Source organism: Ochotona curzoniae, unplaced genomic scaffold, assembly GCF_017591425.1.
Source record: "Ochotona curzoniae isolate NIBS_2020 unplaced genomic scaffold, NIBS_Ocur_1.0 contig_1014, whole genome shotgun sequence".
Lineage (NCBI taxonomy): Eukaryota > Metazoa > Chordata > Mammalia > Lagomorpha > Ochotonidae > Ochotona > Ochotona curzoniae.
Window position 1 is genome coordinate 38,998,760 of NW_024464920.1, and position 19,542 is coordinate 39,018,301.

At 48.5% G+C, this 19,542-nt stretch overlaps 1 protein-coding gene across 2 annotated transcripts in view; it reads left to right on the top strand.

The window, feature by feature from the left end:
* The window catches only part of DRAM1 (DNA damage regulated autophagy modulator 1), a 34,455-nt gene extending 16,521 nt beyond the window's left edge, over positions 1-17,934 (top strand). Inside the window, exons 2-7 of one of the 2 annotated variants that reach the window (XM_040984345.1) lie at positions 1,168-1,235; positions 1,773-1,915; positions 6,574-6,751; positions 10,794-10,852; positions 15,431-15,523; positions 16,100-17,934. In XM_040984345.1, the coding sequence (XP_040840279.1) occupies positions 1,168-1,235; positions 1,773-1,915; positions 6,574-6,751; positions 10,794-10,852; positions 15,431-15,523; positions 16,100-16,144 (586 nt within the window). In that variant the 3' untranslated portion in view covers positions 16,145-17,934. Of the gene's footprint in view, positions 1-1,167; positions 1,236-1,772; positions 1,916-6,573; positions 6,752-10,793; positions 11,285-15,430; positions 15,524-16,099 lie in introns of those variants that run through there. The other variant, XM_040984336.1, reaches the window with a different exon arrangement.
* Positions 17,935-19,542: the final 1,608 nt, after the last annotated feature.

A 19,542-nucleotide genomic window follows, 5' to 3' on the forward strand; every position in this document is an offset into this window, starting at 1 on the left:
ACAGTTTTTCAATATTTGAGTTGAGGTGCTGCTTTCAAATGGAAGTACTCTAACTGGGTACAAGTTGTTACATGTTGGAAACCATTTTTGCCATTGGTTTTTTTTTTAAGATTTATTTTATTTTTATTGGAAAGTGAGATATACAGAGAGGAGGAGAGACAGAGAGGAAGATCTTCCATCCATTGATTCACTCCCCAAGCGGCCGCAATGGCTGGAGCTGTGCTGATCTGTAGCTAGGAGCCCAGAGTCTCCTCCGGGTCTCCCATTTGGGTGCAGGGTACCAAGGCTTTGGGCCATCCTCGACTGCTCTCCTGGCCACAAGCAGGGAGCTGGATGGGAAGTGGGGCTGCTGGGATTAGAACCAGTATCCATATGGGATCCGCATGCATGCAAGGCAAGGACTTTACCCACTAGGCTACCATGCCCTGCCATTGATTTTAAACTAGAAAAGTTGCTACATGAACAAGTAATAATTTTAAGCTGACTCTTTTCCAATTCATTTAATTAAATGGCTGTACTTGAAAAATGCTTTCATATATTTTATTACAATAATTTGTCACAATTAATATACCATCTACTTTATTGTTTCTAGGAGATGTACTAATTGCTATAATGCCCGGCCCCTTGTCATTATGTTTTGGGCAGTCTAAAGCCTTGTACAACCATCCAATTATTTTTAAATTGAAGTAGCATATTTTTATATATTTAATATTTCAATTGTGCAATTTTCAAATGTGGTTTTAGATCAGGCTTTTTTTTCCCCCCAAGGCAGTCAGGCTTAATTCTTGATTGAGAATGAACATATAATAAAGTTTTTTTTAGGTTTGGGGCTGGCACTGTGGTTCAACATGCTAACCGTCCACCTTCAGGCACTGTCATGCACTTTGGGCACCAGTTTTAATCCAGGCTGCTGCAGTGCCCATCCAGCTTCCTGCAATGGGAAAGCAGTAGAGGGTGGCTCAAGTCCTTGGGTCCCTGCATCCATGTGGGAGGCCTGGAAGAAGCACCTGGCACCTGGCACCGTAACTCTGGCTGTTGCAGCCATTTGGGAAATGAACTAATAGATGGAAGAGCTCTCTCTCTCTCCTCCTCTCTCTCCTTGCTTTGTAACTCTTCCAGGCAGAGGTCTGCACTTCTGTTGGGTAATTGCCTATGTCTCTTTCTCAGTGATACAGGAACAACACCTCCAGAGAGTGGGATTTTTGGATTTATGATCAACTTCTCTGCATTTCTTGGTAAGCATACATTGCTATAAACACAAGAGGGCAACAGCCTAGATAATGTCTCTGTATGTGAATGGGTGGGTATGTGTGGGTCTAAACTGGACAGAGGGGAAGAGGCAGTAGGGAAGGACAGCAGTGCCTATGCAGGAGTATTTTGTATTTATTTGAAAGGCAGACTTACAGAGAGGACAGAGAGATCTTCCATGCACTGGTTCACTCCACAAATGCCCACAATGGCTAGAGCTGCGCCAGTTCTAAGCCAGGAGTCAAAAGAAGAAACTCCACCTCTCCCCATGGGTGCAGCGGCCAAGGCATTGGGCCATGCTCTGCTGCTTTCCCAGGCCACATGCAGGGAACTAGATTGGCAGTGGAGCAACCTAGACATGAACTAGCACCCATATAGGACGCAGGCACCGCAGGCAGAGGATTAACTCACTGTGCCACTTTGGCAGGCCCCAGTCAGGACATTTTCAGAAAGCGGCATAAATCTACGTCCTTTTAAAAGAAAATCAGATAATGAAGGTGTATCGATGTACCTTTCTCTTTCAGGTGCAGCCACGATGTACACAAGATATAAAATCGTAGAGAAGCAAAACCAAACTTCGTACTTCAGCACGCCTGTTTTTAACTTGGTGTCATTAGCCGTTGGACTGGTGGGATGTATTGGAATGGGCATTGTAGCCAATTTCCAGGTATGGCATGAGCAGGTTTGGGGCTACCAGGATGATATCCACGTGTCTGGGAACTCAGCTACTTGTGCCCAGGCTGCCTTCAGATGACTGAAGGGTTTAAATCTTTCCTATTTGAATGTCAGCATTGCATGGTATTTGGGAGAGATAGGTGTACGTTTGCCCAAGTTTGAAGGGGGCTGCGTGCTCCGTAAGATGCCTTGGGCCACGCTGTTGTGTGCTGTTATTGATGTTGTGTGATTTGTTGGGAGCAGTTTTCTTCAGCCCTTGTAATTATTTTGCTACGAGTGTGAGAATATCTCTGTGTGTTGATTCTTACCAATTCTGCCCTTTGATCCTCTGGGGTTTAACTGGTGGCATCTGCTCTCTTCATTTTCAAGGTGAGAATAGAGGCTTGTGGAAGCTAAATAAGTTGTTGGAGTTATTCGTCTAACTCATTACAGAGCTAAACTTATATGAGCGCCAGAGTCAACCAACTCATCTAGTGACCATTGTAGAGACTGTTCCATAAATTCATATCGTATCAGATGTTTAAGAAAAGCATCATTCTAGTCTGTGGATTCCTGTTCAGTTCTAGATATCTTTCAGGAAAACATTCTAGCTGCTGAATTTCAGAGTAATGCTAACAAGCGCAGTGTCCACCTTGTAGGAGTGTTGAAATGATTCAATGAGGTGATGAGCAGCAGCCAGAACTCTGCATTGCGTCAGTGTCACGATCATTGTCAGTTCATCACTGTAAGCTGGAAGGAGCCCTGCCGTGTCACCTCCTGTCTCCACGTGAGAACAGAACAGTTGGCTCAGGGTATCTTTCACATCTGCCCAGAGGTAATTCTTTAGCTTGCCTCCCATCTGAGGTGGGATGGTTTTGTGTGTTGTTTATTTTTGCAGAGAGCAGCTTTCACTGCTAACGGACTCATGTCCATGTGTGAAGAACCGCAGCCCTCCGCTTGTAGAATCTGTGATATCTCCTTTCTCTAACTGGTGCATGAAGCTGAGCATTGTCAGAGCCTGGTCTGCACCGTGCGGCCTTGGGCCTGCCGTCTGTTGATGACGGTGGGAGGATATTATAAAGAAGGGCCCCAGAATGCTCAGGCTGATCGAGGGAAAGCACCCTTCCTTATTTTTATACCATCATCAAGAAAATTCACAGGGCAAAGATGAACTCTTTTTTACATTAGATCTTAGCCAAAAGGCTGAGAAGCAATAAAGATGAACACTTTTTCTTAAAAAAAAAAAAAAAAGATGTTTTTTTATTGGAAAAGCAAATCTACAGAGAGAAGGAGATAAAGATCTTCTGTCCACTGGTTCACTCCCCAAACGATCACAATGGCTGGAGCTGAACCAATCTGAAGCCAGGAGCCAGGAGCATCTTCTGGTCTCCCACGCAGGTGCAGGGTTCCAAAGCTTTGGGCCATCCTCTACTGCTTTCCCAGGCCACAAGCAGGGAACTGGATGGGAAGTGGAGATTGCAGTAGCCAGGATACAAACCAGTGGCAATAGGGGACCCTGGCACATGCAAGGCGAGAACATTAGCCACTAGGCTACTGCGTCATACCCCAAAGATGAATTCTTATGTCTAAGAGCCAACCAATCTTAGTATGATGAATGCTGTGATTATTCATGTTTCCCTGTTAGCAATAGAAGCCAGAGAGATGAGGACCAAATCTGTGGCCTCCTGCAGCTGGTGCCTAGGGCTTTGTGTTTCTGCTGAGTGTGTGTGTGTGTGTGTGTGTGTGTGTGTGTGTGTGTGTGCTGGAGGTAGATTTTGTGAGCTACATTTGCTTCTGGCTCCAGTTTATTTTCCTGTCTTTCTAGTCCCCAAAAGGAGAAACAGGACAACCACAGAGTCGCAGTGAGCTGAGCCCGGTGGCCGGGGCTCCCACTGGCATTTCTTTGTACGGCACAACAATATTCTATTTTGCATAACAGCAAACATCCATTTGCATCTTTCTATGCAACTGTATGTTTAGAGATTTCACTCTAGTAAAATCCTTATAACACAAAGACAGTCATTCCTCCCACCGAGGGGAATTGTTGCTGCACAGTGAAGGTGGGCTTCGAAGTGAGATAGGCTGTGCTGGTCCTGCTGGAAAGAGACATCCTCAATGCCAGGAGGAAGCAAATCTGTGGGCGCCCTGCCAGTGCAGGACACAGCCCTGCATGCCACCAGCACAGCGGGAGATAGCAGGGAAAGCGATGGCAGCCGTGCGGAGTGTGCACACTTTCATTGTTCCCTGAACAACACAATGCAATGACTACGTGGCGTAGCACTTACATGGTGTTAGGTGTGACAAACCTGGATTGGAGGATGTGTGTGGGTTATATGCAGATGCAAAACCATTTTTACATAAGCAATGCGTGCAAAGCCCGATACCCTTTGCTCCCTAGAGATACCAAGGAGTAACTCCAGCTGAGAGCTCTACTGCTATGACCGGACAATACGAGCATCATGATAGATTTGTCTAGAGCAGTATGGCTGTGAGTCGTTGAGTGGGAGTAGCATATGCTATACCTAACGTGGGGTCCTCTGGTTCACCCAGCATACAGATGTCCTTGTTCCAAGCCCTGAAAGCATGCCTTTAACTGGCTGTTTGGTTTTCTATAAAGCTTTACAAACACCACAAAGGGGAACCCTTTTTAACTCCCCAGGGAGCCAAGTGTTTACTTTCTCACTGTTCCCATAAATGTATCTTTACAACTTCCTTGTTTGATATCCTGTAATTCATTTTCAGCATGCCCCGAGCCAGCCAGCTTGAAGGGTCAAGAGCGGGGGCGTGACAGCATCTGGTGGTTTTCTTAGTCACAAACGTGACATTTATGAGAAGTTCGCGGACAGCTGTCTTCTCCTCATGAGGGGGTGGGACGACCACATTTTGGTGTGCCTTCATGAATTTCTGTGTTCTATTTGCCCTCAAAAAAGTTTTATCTTCAAATCCTCTTACTTGAGACATCACAGATTGGGCCTGCGGACATTATGTTAAGTGTAATAAGGCAGATAACAGGAAGACACACACCGTCTAAGCATCACATAGTACATAGAATCGAAAGAAATTCAACTTGCAGTCGAGACCACACTGATGGCTGCTGGAGTGGGCGTGAGGTGGAGGGCAGGGAGCAGGGAATGGGAGATGCTGTCCAAAGGCACGAGTTCCAGTTAGGATGAACTTCTGGGGATCTGCTATACAGCACGATGATGGATGCACCATTCTTATTAATACTTGGTATAAGGAATAAATAACAATCAAGCAATGCATTTTGTTTGTTTTGTTAAGATTTTACTTATTTTATTGGAAAGGCAGATGTACAGAGAGGAGGAGAGACAGAGAGGAAGATCTTCCATCCGATGATTCACTGCCCAAGTGGCCACAATGGCCGGTGCTGTGCTGATCTGAAGCCGGGAAACAGGAACTTCCTCCAGGTCTCCCACATGGGTGCAGGGTCCCAAGGCTTTGGGCCGTCCTCGACTGCTTTCCCAGGCCACAAGCAGGGAGCTGGATGAGAAGTGGAGCTGCCGGGATTGGAATCGGCGCCCATATGGGATCCCAAGGCATGCAAGGCGAGGACTTTAACCATTATGCTATCATGCCAGGCCCAAAGCAATGCATTTTGAATGTCCTGACTAGTAAAAACAGCTATATATACAAGTGATGTTGATTTAATCATTGTATGATGTCAACATGTAACCAAACATAAACAAACTCCGCATAAACCAACAGCTGGACTCTGGGGTTGAGCCAGGTACCCAGGCCAGGCACTCCAACACAGAATGGGGGAGTCCTAACTAACAGAACGAACAGGCGGTAGATTTCTGAAAAGTGGCGGGGGTGATGTGCCAGGAGTTCATGTTCTCCAACATCCCAAGCCCTGGTCAGATTCGAGACTTGTGTCTTTTGTAAAAATAGGATGTTTTGATCGGCACAGGATGCACTCCACATTGCAAGTCACAGTATAAGCCCAACTGGCATTGAAACCGGGGCTCTGTAAGTCTGCTGCTCTCAGAGTTCGCAGCCTGGCCCATGCAGTTCACGTATGAACATCCCAAAGCATAAAGGATCATTGAAATGGCCGGGATTGAGGCAGCAAATTCCTTGTTCAGGGGAAGATATGTAAATTCTTAGCATGAAAAGAAAGTGGAAAATACTGGAATACTCAGGTTAGTCCTGAGAAGACTGAATAAGTAAATGCCCTGTGGGAAAGTGGGGTTCTGGGTCATTAGTCTGGGAGCTGCCTTTGCATGGTGAGAGCAGGGATTTTGACTTAGATGGGGTGTTCAGGTGGGGCAGCTCTGCAGGGACTAACCAACTCCATAGAGAGCAGAGACCCTTGAAGCACCAAAAGCACATTCTCGCAGGTGAAGAATTATAGTTAAGCCATCACGCTGATCCCTCAATGATGGGATTTCTGATCCAAGCATGCCAGACACTAAGGCAGATGTCTCATTCTTTGCTTATCCCGCATTTGCAAATTTGCAGCAAAACAAAGCCCCCTCCTGGCAGTATCTTTTCCAGCACTGGAAGGCTGCTTTGGTCTTCTGTATGCAGCCTCACGTTTCAAGGCAGGTGCATCTGAGAGGACCGAGGGCACGGAGCCGCAGGGTGCGAGCACACGCTCCCTTTGACATCGGCAGAGGCCTCACTGCGCATTTGTGACATTCTTTGCAGGAGCTGGCTGTGCCAGTGGTCCACGATGGGGGCGCCCTCCTGGCTTTTGTCTGCGGTGTCATCTACACGGTTTTGCAGTCCATCATCTCTTACAAATCGTGTCCACAGTGGAACAGCCTCTGGACCTGCCACGTACGGATGGTCATCTCTGCCGTTTCCTGCGTAGCTGTCATCCCCAGTATCCTTCTCGCATTGGTCAGCTGTTGAGGGCTGGGGGCGGGGGGAATGTCAATGACCTCATCAAAGCCTGAAAAGGAAGACTTTATTTAGGGCCATGAGGGGCAGGAGTGGGACCACTGCAGAGTCTTGCAGTGAACGAGCAGGACTAGGGGCTCAACTCCAGACACAGCCCAGTCAAGCAGGAACTGCAGCCAAGGAACAGGGCAGGGACTTGTCAATTATGAAGACTGTATCACGGGCTGGTGCTGTGGCATAGTAGAATAAGTTTCTGCCCTCAGCACTGGCATCCTGTATGGATGCTGTTTTGAGTTGCAGCTGCTCCTTTTCTGATCCAGCTCCCTGATAATGGCCTGGAAGAAGCAAGAGAAGATGGCCCAAGTCCTTGGACCCTCCACTGCTCATATGGGAGACCCAGAGGAAGCTCCTGGCTCATGGCTTTGGCCTGGTCCAGTCTGACTGTTGCAGTCATTTGGGCAATGAACCGGCAGGTGGAAGATCCATCTCTTTCTCTCCCACTCCTCTTCTTCCTCTCCTTATCTCTACTTTCCAAATAGTAACAAAAAAATAAATCTTTAATAAAAGGAAATATCTCAGCCTGGCTTGGTCACATCAAAAGAGTCGTTGGGGGAAAGAATGATGGGAAAGGAGAAGGAAGGAAAAATGTAGGAACACTTGAGTCTCTGTTTACTTTCCTTCCCTCAAGTTCAGTTTCACGAGCCATGTGAAAATATTTAGTTTTCTTTCTAGTGCTCGTCTAAAGATGCCAAATATTGATACTGTTCTTAAAGTGATGGGACCACGATGTCCCGAGGGGCTCGACTCTCCTCTGCATATCGGTGGCAAGACAGTTTGATCCACTTAACCATAATTAGGAGGTTTTTAAAAGCTCTACTTCACTTAATACCAATAAGGCCATTAAAATGCATTTAGCCTTTTCTTACAATCACTGATTTTCAAAATGAAATTCACTTCATTTTCTAATTCAACAATGTCAGAAGAAAAAAGATTGCTTATGTCTGTATATTTTGATTCACAGAAAAGGACAAAAATGTATGCATTTGAAAGGCAGAGGAAGAGAGATGGATCAACATCTCCATTGCGCAGAAGTGTTCAACAGCTGAGCCTAGGACAAACTGAAGCCAGGAGCCTGGAACTCTAGCTGGGTCTCCTACATGGGTGGCAGGGGCCTCAGTACTTGGGTCATCTTCTACCTCCCAGGATGGGTTGGAAACTGACAAGCCAGGCGAACCACCGTGGGGCTCAGGTGTCCTAAGAGGTGACTACCACAACACCCACCCCAAAGAAAGTTCTTTATTTCCTCTCTGCCTTTGTCTTCTCTTTGAATAAGTAATCAACACAGAGGAGAACTGTGGTCTTTAAGGGAAGGAGGAGTTCACATAGTAATTTCTGTTTCTAGAAGATTCTTACTTTGAGCCAGGATAAGAGGTGACAGCCCCAGACAAACATGGATTATGCCTTGTATCAAACTAGCCTGAATCGGTTCATCCGCGTGAGCAGATCACTTGTCTTTAACTTGAGCACAGTATTATCATTTCCTTAAAAGAAATTTATTTATTTAATATTCATTTACTTTTATTGGAAAGGCAGTTTTCCAGAAAGAAAGAAAGACAAAGAGAAAAATCTTCCATCCACTGGTTCATTTCTCCCAAATGGCCACAACGGTAGAAGCAGTGCTGATCTGGAGCCAGGAGCCTCTTCCAGGTCTCCCATGCAGGTGTAGTCCCAAGGAGGGAGCCGGATGGAAGTGGAGCAGCCAGGACAGGAACCAGCATCCATACAGGATCCCTCAGCCTCCCCACTCCCCGGCTTGAAGGAGGAGGATCAGCCAGTCAAGCCATCATGCCAGGCCCCCTTAAAAGGCATTTAAAGCGTCTTTATCACCACCTTTTTCCTTACCGTCATGCTTCTGTGAAATGGTGTCATCTGATTGTTAAAAAAAACACACTGGGTGAAGCAGGGGTGCTTCCCACCTTTCCTTTTAGCAGATCTGTTATTCTGGCTTCCAAAGCTCACCCAAAGCCATCGCCAGCATCACTACCAGGTTGCTTGGGCCGAGACCCAGTCCTTCCAGCCCTGGCCTTGTTGCTTTGCATCCTTATGTTCCCTGTGGCTGTGCCTCGTCCCCTTGGCCTCTCTAGAGCTGTAGTGCTGGTCCAACGCAGTAGCCCTGCCTGAATTCTGCACACTTGAAATGTGCTTGTCGCAACTCTTACACAGAATCCCAGTCTCAAAGATGTAGTAAAGAAAAACATTTTGAAAAAAAAAATATCTCATGATCTCATGAATAGTTATATTATTATACACTGAAACAATATTACCAATGGTAATACCATCTGATTAATTATATTTATCAATATAAAAGATACAATGTTGCTGTTATTAGATTGACAATCATTCTTTGGTTAAATAAGATATGTGATCAGGATTCATCTCACACTTTGGGAGACAGTGAGAGGAGCTCCAAGTCTTCAATGAAGTGTGTTGACCTTCCCCATCCCAACTTTTTTCTTAAGATTTATTTTCATTTCTATTGGAGAGGCAGATTTATAAAGAGAAGGAGATACAGGGAAAAAAATCTTCCATGTGCTGGTTCACTCCCCTAGTGGCCACAACAGCTGGAGCTGAGCTGATCCAAAGCCAGGAGCCAGGAGCTTCTTCCAGGTCTCCCAAGGCTTTGGGTCATCTTGTGCTGTTTTCTCAGGCTGCAAGCAGGGAACTGGATGGGAAGCGGAGCAGCCAGGACAGAAACTGGCACCCGTATGGGCTTCTGGTGCATGCAAGGCAAAGATGTAGCCCCTGAGCAATCATGTCCCCCACCTCTATAATTTTATTTTACTCAGTTCCTTTAAAGTTTTAGAAATGTGGCTATTAGAAATTTTATTTCTATTGTGAGTTGTATTTGAAACATACGGAGGGAGAGAAAGACATCTTCCACCTGCTGATTCACTCCCTGTATGCTCGTAGCAAGCAGGTTTGGCGAGGCTGAAGTCAGATGACAGACGCTTCATCCAGGTTTGCCATGTGAGTGGCAGAGGCCCAAGGGGAAGGCGGGAAGCTGGCTTGAACAAGCAGCGAAGCTGGGACTGGGTCCTGCCAGGTCACTCCAGCGTTGTGGTGCAGCCAGGTAAGCCACCGTGTGCAGTGCCTGCATCCATACGGCGAGTCGGTTTGAGCCCTGACTCCCGTCGTTCTGACCCAGCCCCCTTGCTCCTGCATCCTGGGAAGCGTCAGAAGACATCTTGCTCCACTACGTGGGCCTCTGCCACCCCAGAGGGAGACCCAGCTGGGCTTCTGGGCTCGTGGCTTTGGCCGGCCCAGTGCTGGCATTTAAGCACATTTGAGGAATGAACGAATAGATAGGAGACTTATCTGTGTGTATCATTCTACCTTTTACAAAAGAAATATTTAAAGACGGGCCTGGCGCGGTGGCGCAAGTGGTTAAGTCCTCGCCTTGCACGCCCGGGATCCCATATGGGCGCCGGTTCTAATCCCGGCAGCCCCGCTTCCCTTCCAGCTCCCTGCCTGTGGCCTGGGAAAGCAGTCGAGGACGGCCCAAAGCTTTGGGAGCCTGCACCCGCGTGGGAGACCCAGAAGAGGCTCCTGGCTTCGGATCGGCATAGTATCGGCCCGTTGCGCTCACTTGGGGAGTGAATCATCGGACGGAAGATCTTCCTCTCTGTCTCTCCTCTCTGTATATCCGCCTTTCCAATGAAAAAATAATAAAAATAAATCTAAAAAAAAAAAAAAAAAAAAAAAAGAAATATTTAAAGAAAATATTTTTTTTTTAAAGAAAAACATTCCCGAGGCATAATCATGTTTTCCTGTCATGATTCAAACTGTTTTCATAATTGAGTGTTAAGGTTTAACATTGCCGGAAGTGAAGGCAGCTGGCTGGACCACAGAGATGTTAGTAAACAGTGTTAACATGTCACGATGGTGCCAGTAGTAGAGCCGCCTAGCTCGTGCTTACGAGGACCTGTTTTCTGCCCTAGTTTCCTTAACGATGCCCCTTTCCTCAGTGATTGCCTGTGCCTCACTCATTTCCATAACCAAGCTGGAATGGAATCCGAAAGAAAAGGTAATAACCTCGCGGTTGTTCACGGGGAGACTGGCAAGCCTGCCCACACGAGCACGCTGCCCGCAGGAGCCCGCTGCTGGCAGAGCCCGTGCAGCAGCCCTGCCATTTCCTAGACAAAGTCCCATGCTCCAGCAGGTTCCTGGAAAATGGAATGAAAAGATGGGCTTGTTTTGGTGCAAAAGTATGAAATCCATGCAGAGGGTTTTTTGTGACAGGCTTTTCCCTGTGGTGGTTGAAGGGCCTTTGCCTCGTCTATCATCAGTTTGCTGTTTGGTTATTTTGTATTGCGTGTGTTGCTATTCGCTGCCAGATGTAGGGGCGGAGGGATACTCCCATTCACTCCCTGAATGTTTGTTGGAATACTCTGGCAAAGACTAAACAAGGGAGCTGATACAGGAATTTGTTAACATGCATACGGGGGCAGGGAAGTCACAGAAACGCACATGCCCCCTTTCCCTACAGGAAACGGGGACAAGGAGAATACAGATTATCGAGGGACAAGTGAGTGAGATTTAGAACCTGTTGGGCTTGTAGGATGTACAGAATGCTGGGTGACATCTCCAAGGCCCGTGAAATGGACGGTGGCTTGGCAATGGCTTCCTGTGAGGCTGAAGGGGAGGACAGTGACCAGAATGAGTCCTGGTGTATTCGTGGTTGTCAGCTTTTCCTCTTGTAGTGAATTCAGCGGACGAGAGCGCAGGGAAGGGGCCAGAGCTGGTGGCTGCTTCAGTGGGCGCAGTTTCCAGAGGCTGAGGGCACCTTGCAGGAGGGAAGGGGGGACCCGTAGGCAGGCCAAAGGGATGCGATGGTTCCAAGGACACACGCAGGTCTCAGCACCAGTCTTAGCAGTGTGGTTTTCTGAGCTCCCAGCCAGCCTGATCCCATCTGGTTTCAGGGATTCTTTTTAAAACTAAGCTTGGTAAGAATGTGGGCATTTCAGGGCAGGTGAATAAAGTGTGTGGAAGTATGTGTGGGAGAGTGAGGGTGTGAATGCCAAGGACAGCGGAGGAGGAGAGCGGCTTGTTCCAAGATGGAGAGCAAAGACAACTGTGGCCAGGCACGGCTCTCCCGGGGAGCAGTGGCCTTACAAGGCAGGCAGGGAGGCTCAAGCTTGACCGAGGTTATTAGAGCACGCCTCCGGAGACTTCTGCCCAGCAAGAAAACTGCAAGTATTATGGGATAAGCGCCAGGCAGAAGCGACCCGTGGTGTGGAGTGAAGAGAGCTGAGCATTAGGCGACAGGAAGAGGCTAGTTCTGTTGCTTCAGATTTCCAATCCAGAGGAGCTAATATTGGAAGTGACAGAGGAGACATGTTTGATGGGCACTGACAAGTGACACGTACAAGCAAGAAGGCACAAGTTGAGTCCAAGATGACTGTCAAGATTTTATCTTGGGTGAGCCAGACAGCGTGTTGCTGGGGACCAGAGAAAGAGTGCCTGTGACAGGGCCGATGATTTCACAGGCAGACGTGGGCAAGTGTGGATTTTAGCATTCTGACGCCAAGTCCCTCGTGAGACATCAAGGTGGACCGTCCACTGAGAGATGTGACACGGACTGGGCTTCCATCCTCTCCGTCCTCAGTTTGGAGGTGGCCAAGGCACAATGCTCCTTTGGTTGTCCCAAGTTGGGGTCCATCTAACCCTAGCAGCCTCCACCACTCCCACCCACGTTTGACCCGAATCAGCTACAAGTCGTGTCCCTAAGCCGTGGCAGGGTTGGCATGTCGGCTCCAGCCCCCGAGATCAGCCCCATGGTCTGTTGGCGGAAAGCTTGGCGATGACATTGCTGGGCAGCTGGTGGCTGGAGAGGAATGAGGATCACAAAGTGAGCGCTGAGAACGCGCAGGCGTACACAGAGGTCGTGCGTGCTGTCCCAGCCCTGGCCATCACCGTCTTCCAGGAGCCATCCAGAGGAAGCTGCAAAAACCCTGAGCACAGGGGGGCATTCACGTCTGATGAGATTGTTAACACTGCTTCACAAATGGACCAGTCCTCTTCAGTCCTAGAACTTTCTGGAACCATTAAAGAGATCCGGGGCACTGCCCAGCCCGTGGCTCACACGTGCCACTCTCATGATGTTGTATTGAACATCCACAGTGGGGTCCTGAAGAAGTACAAAAGCAGAATACTCCAACAGAGCAACAGGCAGATCTGAGCCCAGCCCTACGGAAACCCAGACGGAGTTTCTGAGCCCTTAGGCCACAGAAGAAGGGTGGCCAAGGAAGGTGGTAGCTTGTAGTCATTGCCAGCGGGACGTGCCTCCATTTGTTGAGTGCTATGTGTAACACTTTAAAAGATAAAAGAAATGCTGAATTGAAGTGTACACAGCATGTTGTGAAGATGCCAATGGGTTCGCACCGGAAGCTCACTGTGGGAGCAGAGGCGGCACCCGGAAGCCAAGGGACGGAAGGGGATGAGCTATGGCAAATGCAGCCACACAGTGTGTAGGACAGAGCGCGCTGAAGGTGGGCAGAAGGGAGCCCCCGCCGGTCATCAGGTTAGGTTTGGAGAAATGGCTTATTCAGTCACCTGTCGGCCACATGTCTGGGTCAGAGATGAGAGAGAGGGGAGAAAGAGCTTGGAGACAGGATGGGCGTCAAAGAGTTCTTCCAGACAGGACGGTGGTGGGGACTGGACAGGGGGGAGCTGGGCAGTAATGTGAGCGAGGATCTAGCCGAGAATTTGAAAAGTGTTTCCTTTGATGGTGACTTTAAAATGAACAAGCTGGTGAACAGGTCAGACACAGGAAGAAAGTACTTTTTTTTTTTTAATCTGAAGTTTGGGAATTTAGCCCCATTTGTAGGGGCTGGTTTGATGATGGGGTACAGCCGGATGATAGCCCCCATAGCAGTAGGAAGACTTCGCTTCTCCTTAACTTAGTTTCAAGCATAGCTAAACAAAACTGCAGCCATCTGCTGCTGTAAACACGCTTGCTAGCTGATTGGCTTAACGTGTGGCCTAGATGTAAATGGATTGGATCACCAAAAATTATTGAATGGTTTTTGGGGGGTGGGAGTCGGTAGCTGTTGTGCACCAATGGGAGCTTAAAAGCCCCCTGCCTTTGCCGTGCAGTACGATGGTTCCTGGAGTGTAGCGAGATCTGCCATCGCCGAGCTTGCCTAATAAAGACTCCTGCTCTTACCCTGCACTTGTGTCCTGTGTGGTCTCTCTTGGTAACAGTCTTGCCATGGGTGATAACCTTTTTCTGAGACTTTTCAGCGCAGTGCCGCGTGTAGTTCACTCGGTTACCACAAGGGGGAGGGCCTCTACCGCGAATCGAACACAAATCAGTGTATTTTCCCAGGCAGTTAAAATGTTACATTCCACTTTCTATCCTAAAAGCGTGAAAAGTACATGGTCTCCTCTTTACTCCATCACTGACAGCTACCCTTGTTTTACCCTCCATCCTTGGGATCAATGGCTGCAAACAAAACCCTCGATGTGAGTTCCTCGGGTAATGATATAAGGGCCCCCCAAGTTTCTGTGCAGCATTTTGCTGTACACTGGCTGGCTTGTTAGGGATGGTGAGTCACTCTCAGGTCTCATTTCACACCGCAGAGCTCCAGCTGCGCCAACCTGCACACAGGTGCGTCGAAGTTGTCAGGAATCCTGGTTCAAAGCAACTTCGTTAATAGTAGGCTAAACAAATTCACCAGCTGCCCCTGGTTGTCCTGTCTTCGTTGTCCAGGCATGACCTGCAATGATGCAGGCGTTCTGTTGCTGGCACTGAACAAGGAAGCTGAGCTGTTCGCTCTCTGGCGTGGTCTGCTCGGTTTCCCCCGGGATGGGAGGACAATGGGCCGATGAGACGGTCCCTGGGGAGAGTGAAGAGCATTGGCTATGGGATTGGGACATCCCTCGATTGTGTCTTTTTGGATGAAAAAACGGAACCCCAAAACTTGCAGTAGAACATCTGCGTGCTCATTCTTTGTCACCCATGGCAGAGCAGAAAGAGGAAGAGTGTGGTGGAGGGGGAGGGGCAGACTGAGTCTTCGGGCCGGATTTGAGATGTGCACCAGTCAGAATGTAGATGTGCGTTTGGGACTTGGAATTTAAAAATGCTTTTACATAGCTTTGCTATTCATACTCTTTCTCTCTCTCTTTCTCTCTCTCTCTCTCTCTCTCTCACACACACACACACACACCAAGCGGTGTTTTCATTGTTTCCTTTCTGAACACAGAGTTGAGTTGATGAGGCAAAGTCCCCTGGTTCCCCCCCCCTTTATGATCCAGAAAAAGCTTCTGAAATAACTGCATTTCTGCTCTCTCCACAGCCTGCCTTACTGGAGGAGGGCTCTTCCAAAAGCTTATAGGAAAAAGGGATTGATAGATGAGTTTATTTTGGTGCAATGTTTTTTTTTTAAATTCATGCACACAGGGGAAAGGACGGACTGCAAAGATATTATGAACAGTATTCATGGATTTCAATTTTTTTTTCAGCTCCATAGATGAATCTTTTAACTACAGCAGTTTTCCATGAACTTCTGAAAGTGTCCTGGTATTGCTCAAAGCCACGCTTGAGGTGTAGGCTAGAGTGAGTCTTTTAGGCTAAATCCTATTTCTTTGTCGTTGCTGTCAGGATTATATGTACCATGTGGTGAGTGCCATCTGCGAGTGGACCGTGGCCTTCGGTTTTATCTTTTACTTCCTCACATTCATCCAAGATTTCCAGGTAAGTATTTATTCATTCAAATGTTAGTATTTGTCAACAACTAGAATAAGTTAAAAAAAAAACAAACATTTTTTATTTTAAAGTGCCCTTTCTTTTTACTCTTAATTTGCTTGGGGGTAAAAATGTGTGTTGTGCAACTTAGTTTATTAGCTTGTTCCCAAAGGGAAACATCTTAACAGCTTTGCCAAGCAATGAAATGCTCATTTGCCCTCTGCCATTTGATGCTAATTGTCATTCTGGTTGTTTTCCTGCTGGGGAAGTCTCACTCATTCCAAATCATTGAAATTCTAAAACAACTGAAAAAAAAATTTTTTTTTAAACTTGAAAAATATTCCCAAGGCACAGATAAAGTGGGACCTACCAGATTTGGCTACAAGAGAAAAAAAAAATCCTACATTTGGAAAAAAGCTTGACAGGTTCTAGGAAGCCAGGACAGTTCTATAGGGCGTGGCTCAGGTTAACCCACAGCACGGTGGGGTCATTCCTGCGGTGGTACCAAGCTGTTGGAGCTGTCATCGGCAGCCCCAAATCTCCCCTAATCGTTTTTTTTTTTCCTTCCCTTCCCCTTTTAAACAGAGTGTCACCCTAAAGATATCTACAGAGATCAATGGTGATGTCTGAAAAAAGAAGAGTTCTGTCTCTGTCTCCCTCAGGGAATGTCCCAGACAAGTTGGAGAGGTGCAGAAGACCAGCAGGGTCTGGACTCCGCCCTGAGGCCGGTCCAGGACTTGAATGTCATTAAGAATTCCCCGTAGTGGTTCTGTCCCCAAAGGCACGTTTCCCTGGAGAAGGCACGGACGCACCCGGCACTTGGAGCAATGCATCAATGCCTTTCTAGGTAGACACTCTTTCATATCGACATTTGTACACAGGAGAGAGAAGATGTTACAGGAAATGCAAAGATCCTATTTTTGTACTGAGTTTACAGGCTTTTGTCTGTGTATGAGTACTCTAAGGTGCTTACGTAGTGTTGAGGGCTCATTTTTACATTGTATTTATACAGAATGTAGTATAGGATTTTTTTTTTTTAAATCACGAGAGCATTTGTAAAATTCTACTTAGAGTGGTCATGCACCCAAATCTCAAAAATTTATTTAATAACGGAACACTAAGTTACACTGGCTTTTAGTCAAGCTGAGCAACAGAGGCCCGCCTTCCTGCATCACTGCCCACGCACCTCCTCTCTCAGGCACCATGGGAGGCCACGTCTTCACGTCCCGCCGCCTCGTTGCTCCGTGCGCCCAGGACCGCGAGTTGGCAGTGTGTGGCGGAGGCAGGTCCAGCTGAGTCACCTGGCAAGGCAGACTAGGAGCCGCAAGTCCTTCCTCTCTGGTTCCTGGCGTATGGCTGCCACGCGGCCCACGCCAGCGCACACGCCCCTGAGAGCCGTGGCCGGAACTTGGCAGGTGCAGGAACTTGGCAGGTGCAGGAAAGTGGCCGGTGGCAGGTGCACCGGATTCGCTCCTCCTCTGAGTGCCTGTGGCTGCACACCCCGGAGCAGCGTGGGACCTTCGAGCCAGGCCCTGGGGGCCAGCCCAGCCTCCAGAACACACCCAAGTCACCAGCGACAGGTGGAAAAACCAAACACCACCCCAAACCACAAACCCGTAAGGGGAACGTCGGTGCTGAAAGAGCGCAGGGGTGAGACTGGCTGGTCAGCCCCCTCTGCCATGGCCTGCCCTGCCTCCTCTGAGTGTCGCACGGTGGGAAGCCACTAAACGTGTCCCGATGTGCTGTAACTGGTGATGCTGCAGTTCCCCGTTGTCACACTGAAACCCAAAGACACTGACCGACGCCGCGTCAAGCCTTCACCCGCCGAAAGAGAGAATGTACCTGGTCCGTGGAACCTGCAGTGGAGTGAGTCCACGCGTGTGTCTGGCTTGGAGCAGGTATCACCTGTCAGCATTAAACTGTCACGTGACCGTGTTTGCACATCCCTCCCTATAGTTAGACCGGAAGCCCCTGTGGGCAGACGAAGTGACCTTTGTAAACCCAGCGGTTCGCACAGTGCCTCCTTGCATCCCATAGGTGCTTAATAAATATTCATTGCCTACGTGCATGAATACATGCATAAACCTCTGAAAGACCATCTGGAGTACTGCCTCGTGTGTGAGCCCTGTTTGATGATTTTGTTTTTGCTTCCTGAACGGTGCCGCTGTTTGGGTCTCCCCGCGCTCCAATGACAACTCTCCCCGATGTGGACAAGTTACACAGAGTTACAGGGACTGGACGGCACACCTGCCTGGGCAAACTGAGAAGGGCAAAAGCCAGAGTGTCCCATTCTGCTGACTCCATGCAACTGGTAAAGCTGGCCAAAAATCACCTTTTGGGATTATTTTTGTTTCCCATGAATTTGTATTTCCTTGGACCTCACGGATGGAAGAGTAAAATAAAAGGAAATATTTATTTTAGTAATTTGTGTGTCCGTGAAATTGTAAAATGCCGCCTGGGGGTTACTACAAAGGTGCACGTCCGAGAGATGGTGTAATTGTGTCATTTTAGCCTCCGGTTTACTGTAGTTCTGCACCCGGGCCTGACTGGGCTACCTTTGTGCAGATTGTCAAACATGAGTTTCAGAAGTTCCTATCCTTCGAGACCTTTAGAGTTATAAGTGTCTGAAGTGCAACTGCTGAAGGAGAAAAAAGGCAGCTCACTGGCTCAAGTCCCTGAGAAGTCCAGCCGGGGCTGGCGTCGGGACACCTGAGTCAGACAGAGCCTCCTGGACTCCCCCTCATCCGCTGGCGTCATTCTCAGGCAGACTATCCCGGAGTGAGAGTGAGAGGGCTTCTGGAACCTTCCAGCCCCCAATCCATCCAGTGAAAAGAGAAGGCTCCTCAATGTTTCCAGCAAAAACTCAGTTTTGAAAAATCCCTGTCTCTGACGGGTTGGCTTGAGTCACATGCCTAGGGAGGAGTGTTGTTCCGATTGGTCAGACCCAAGTCACATGTCCACCTCAGGAGCAAGCAGGGGTCAACGGCACCCAAACTCCTGGGCTGGTGGTAGATGAACGTTGTAAAAAAAGGGGCGGGGGAGGGGAATGAGCTGGAGCTTGGACCAACCAAACAGGAGCACATCCCCCAGCAATCCAGTCCTCACCTTCCCCACCTGAAGAAATTCCTCGCACTTACAGTTCTTTCAGATCGAAAAGCAGAGGTGAGCCTTTTAGGTAAGAGATGCCTTCCGCTAACCTCCAAGTTCTGTTCACGTTTTTTGCGGCTCTGTGCTTCACTGACCCCACCCCACCCCACCCCCCATCCCGGGCCTGTCAGACAGTTGGCCATCTCAGGTGAGACATCTGTACCGAGAGCTTCAGCGACCTGCAAGCACTTCCCCGCCAGCAGGCTCTGGTTCCAGCCTGGGGGGTTCTTTGCCTGATTCCTCATCAAATAGCCTTTCCCCCTCACTTCTTCTATTTTTTTTTTTTTAACCACTAACAGAAAGGATCCCACAGAAATTGCAAACTGCATTTCATAAACCAAATTAAGTACATCAGTGTTGTGTGTGTTTGGGTTTCCTAACATCTCTTACATGTGGCATTGTCCCATGTTCCCATTCTTTGACTCAGTTGGAGACATCTTGGCGTGGTGTTTGGGCCTGGAATGAGGAAAGGGGAGTGGGAGGGAGTAAGTGGTCTCCCGTGCTCTCCCACCCCCTCCTCCTGGCACGCCAGCAAGCCCAGCCGGCTCCCCACTCACATACTCTTGGTCTGGCTCCGGATGCTCGGCATTCTCAAGGCCAGAATGTCATGCGTCTGTGTCGTGGCTATTGCACAAGAGAACAACCACAGCATCCAGCCCTCGGGGAGAAGCTTCTGGCACTGCTCCCCGCCTCCCCAGCAGGCTTGTCTCCCGCAGGGAAGGGCAGCAGCGGCTGCACTCATTTCAGGGTGGTGGTGGTGGCCTCCAAAGTCTGTACTTGGAAAAGGACAGGCCTGCAGAGCCTAGAGTTTCAGTAGTAGAAAGGGAGGAGAGGTGGGGGAGGGAGAGTGGAGGGAGGAGAGGAAGGAGGGGAGGGGGGAG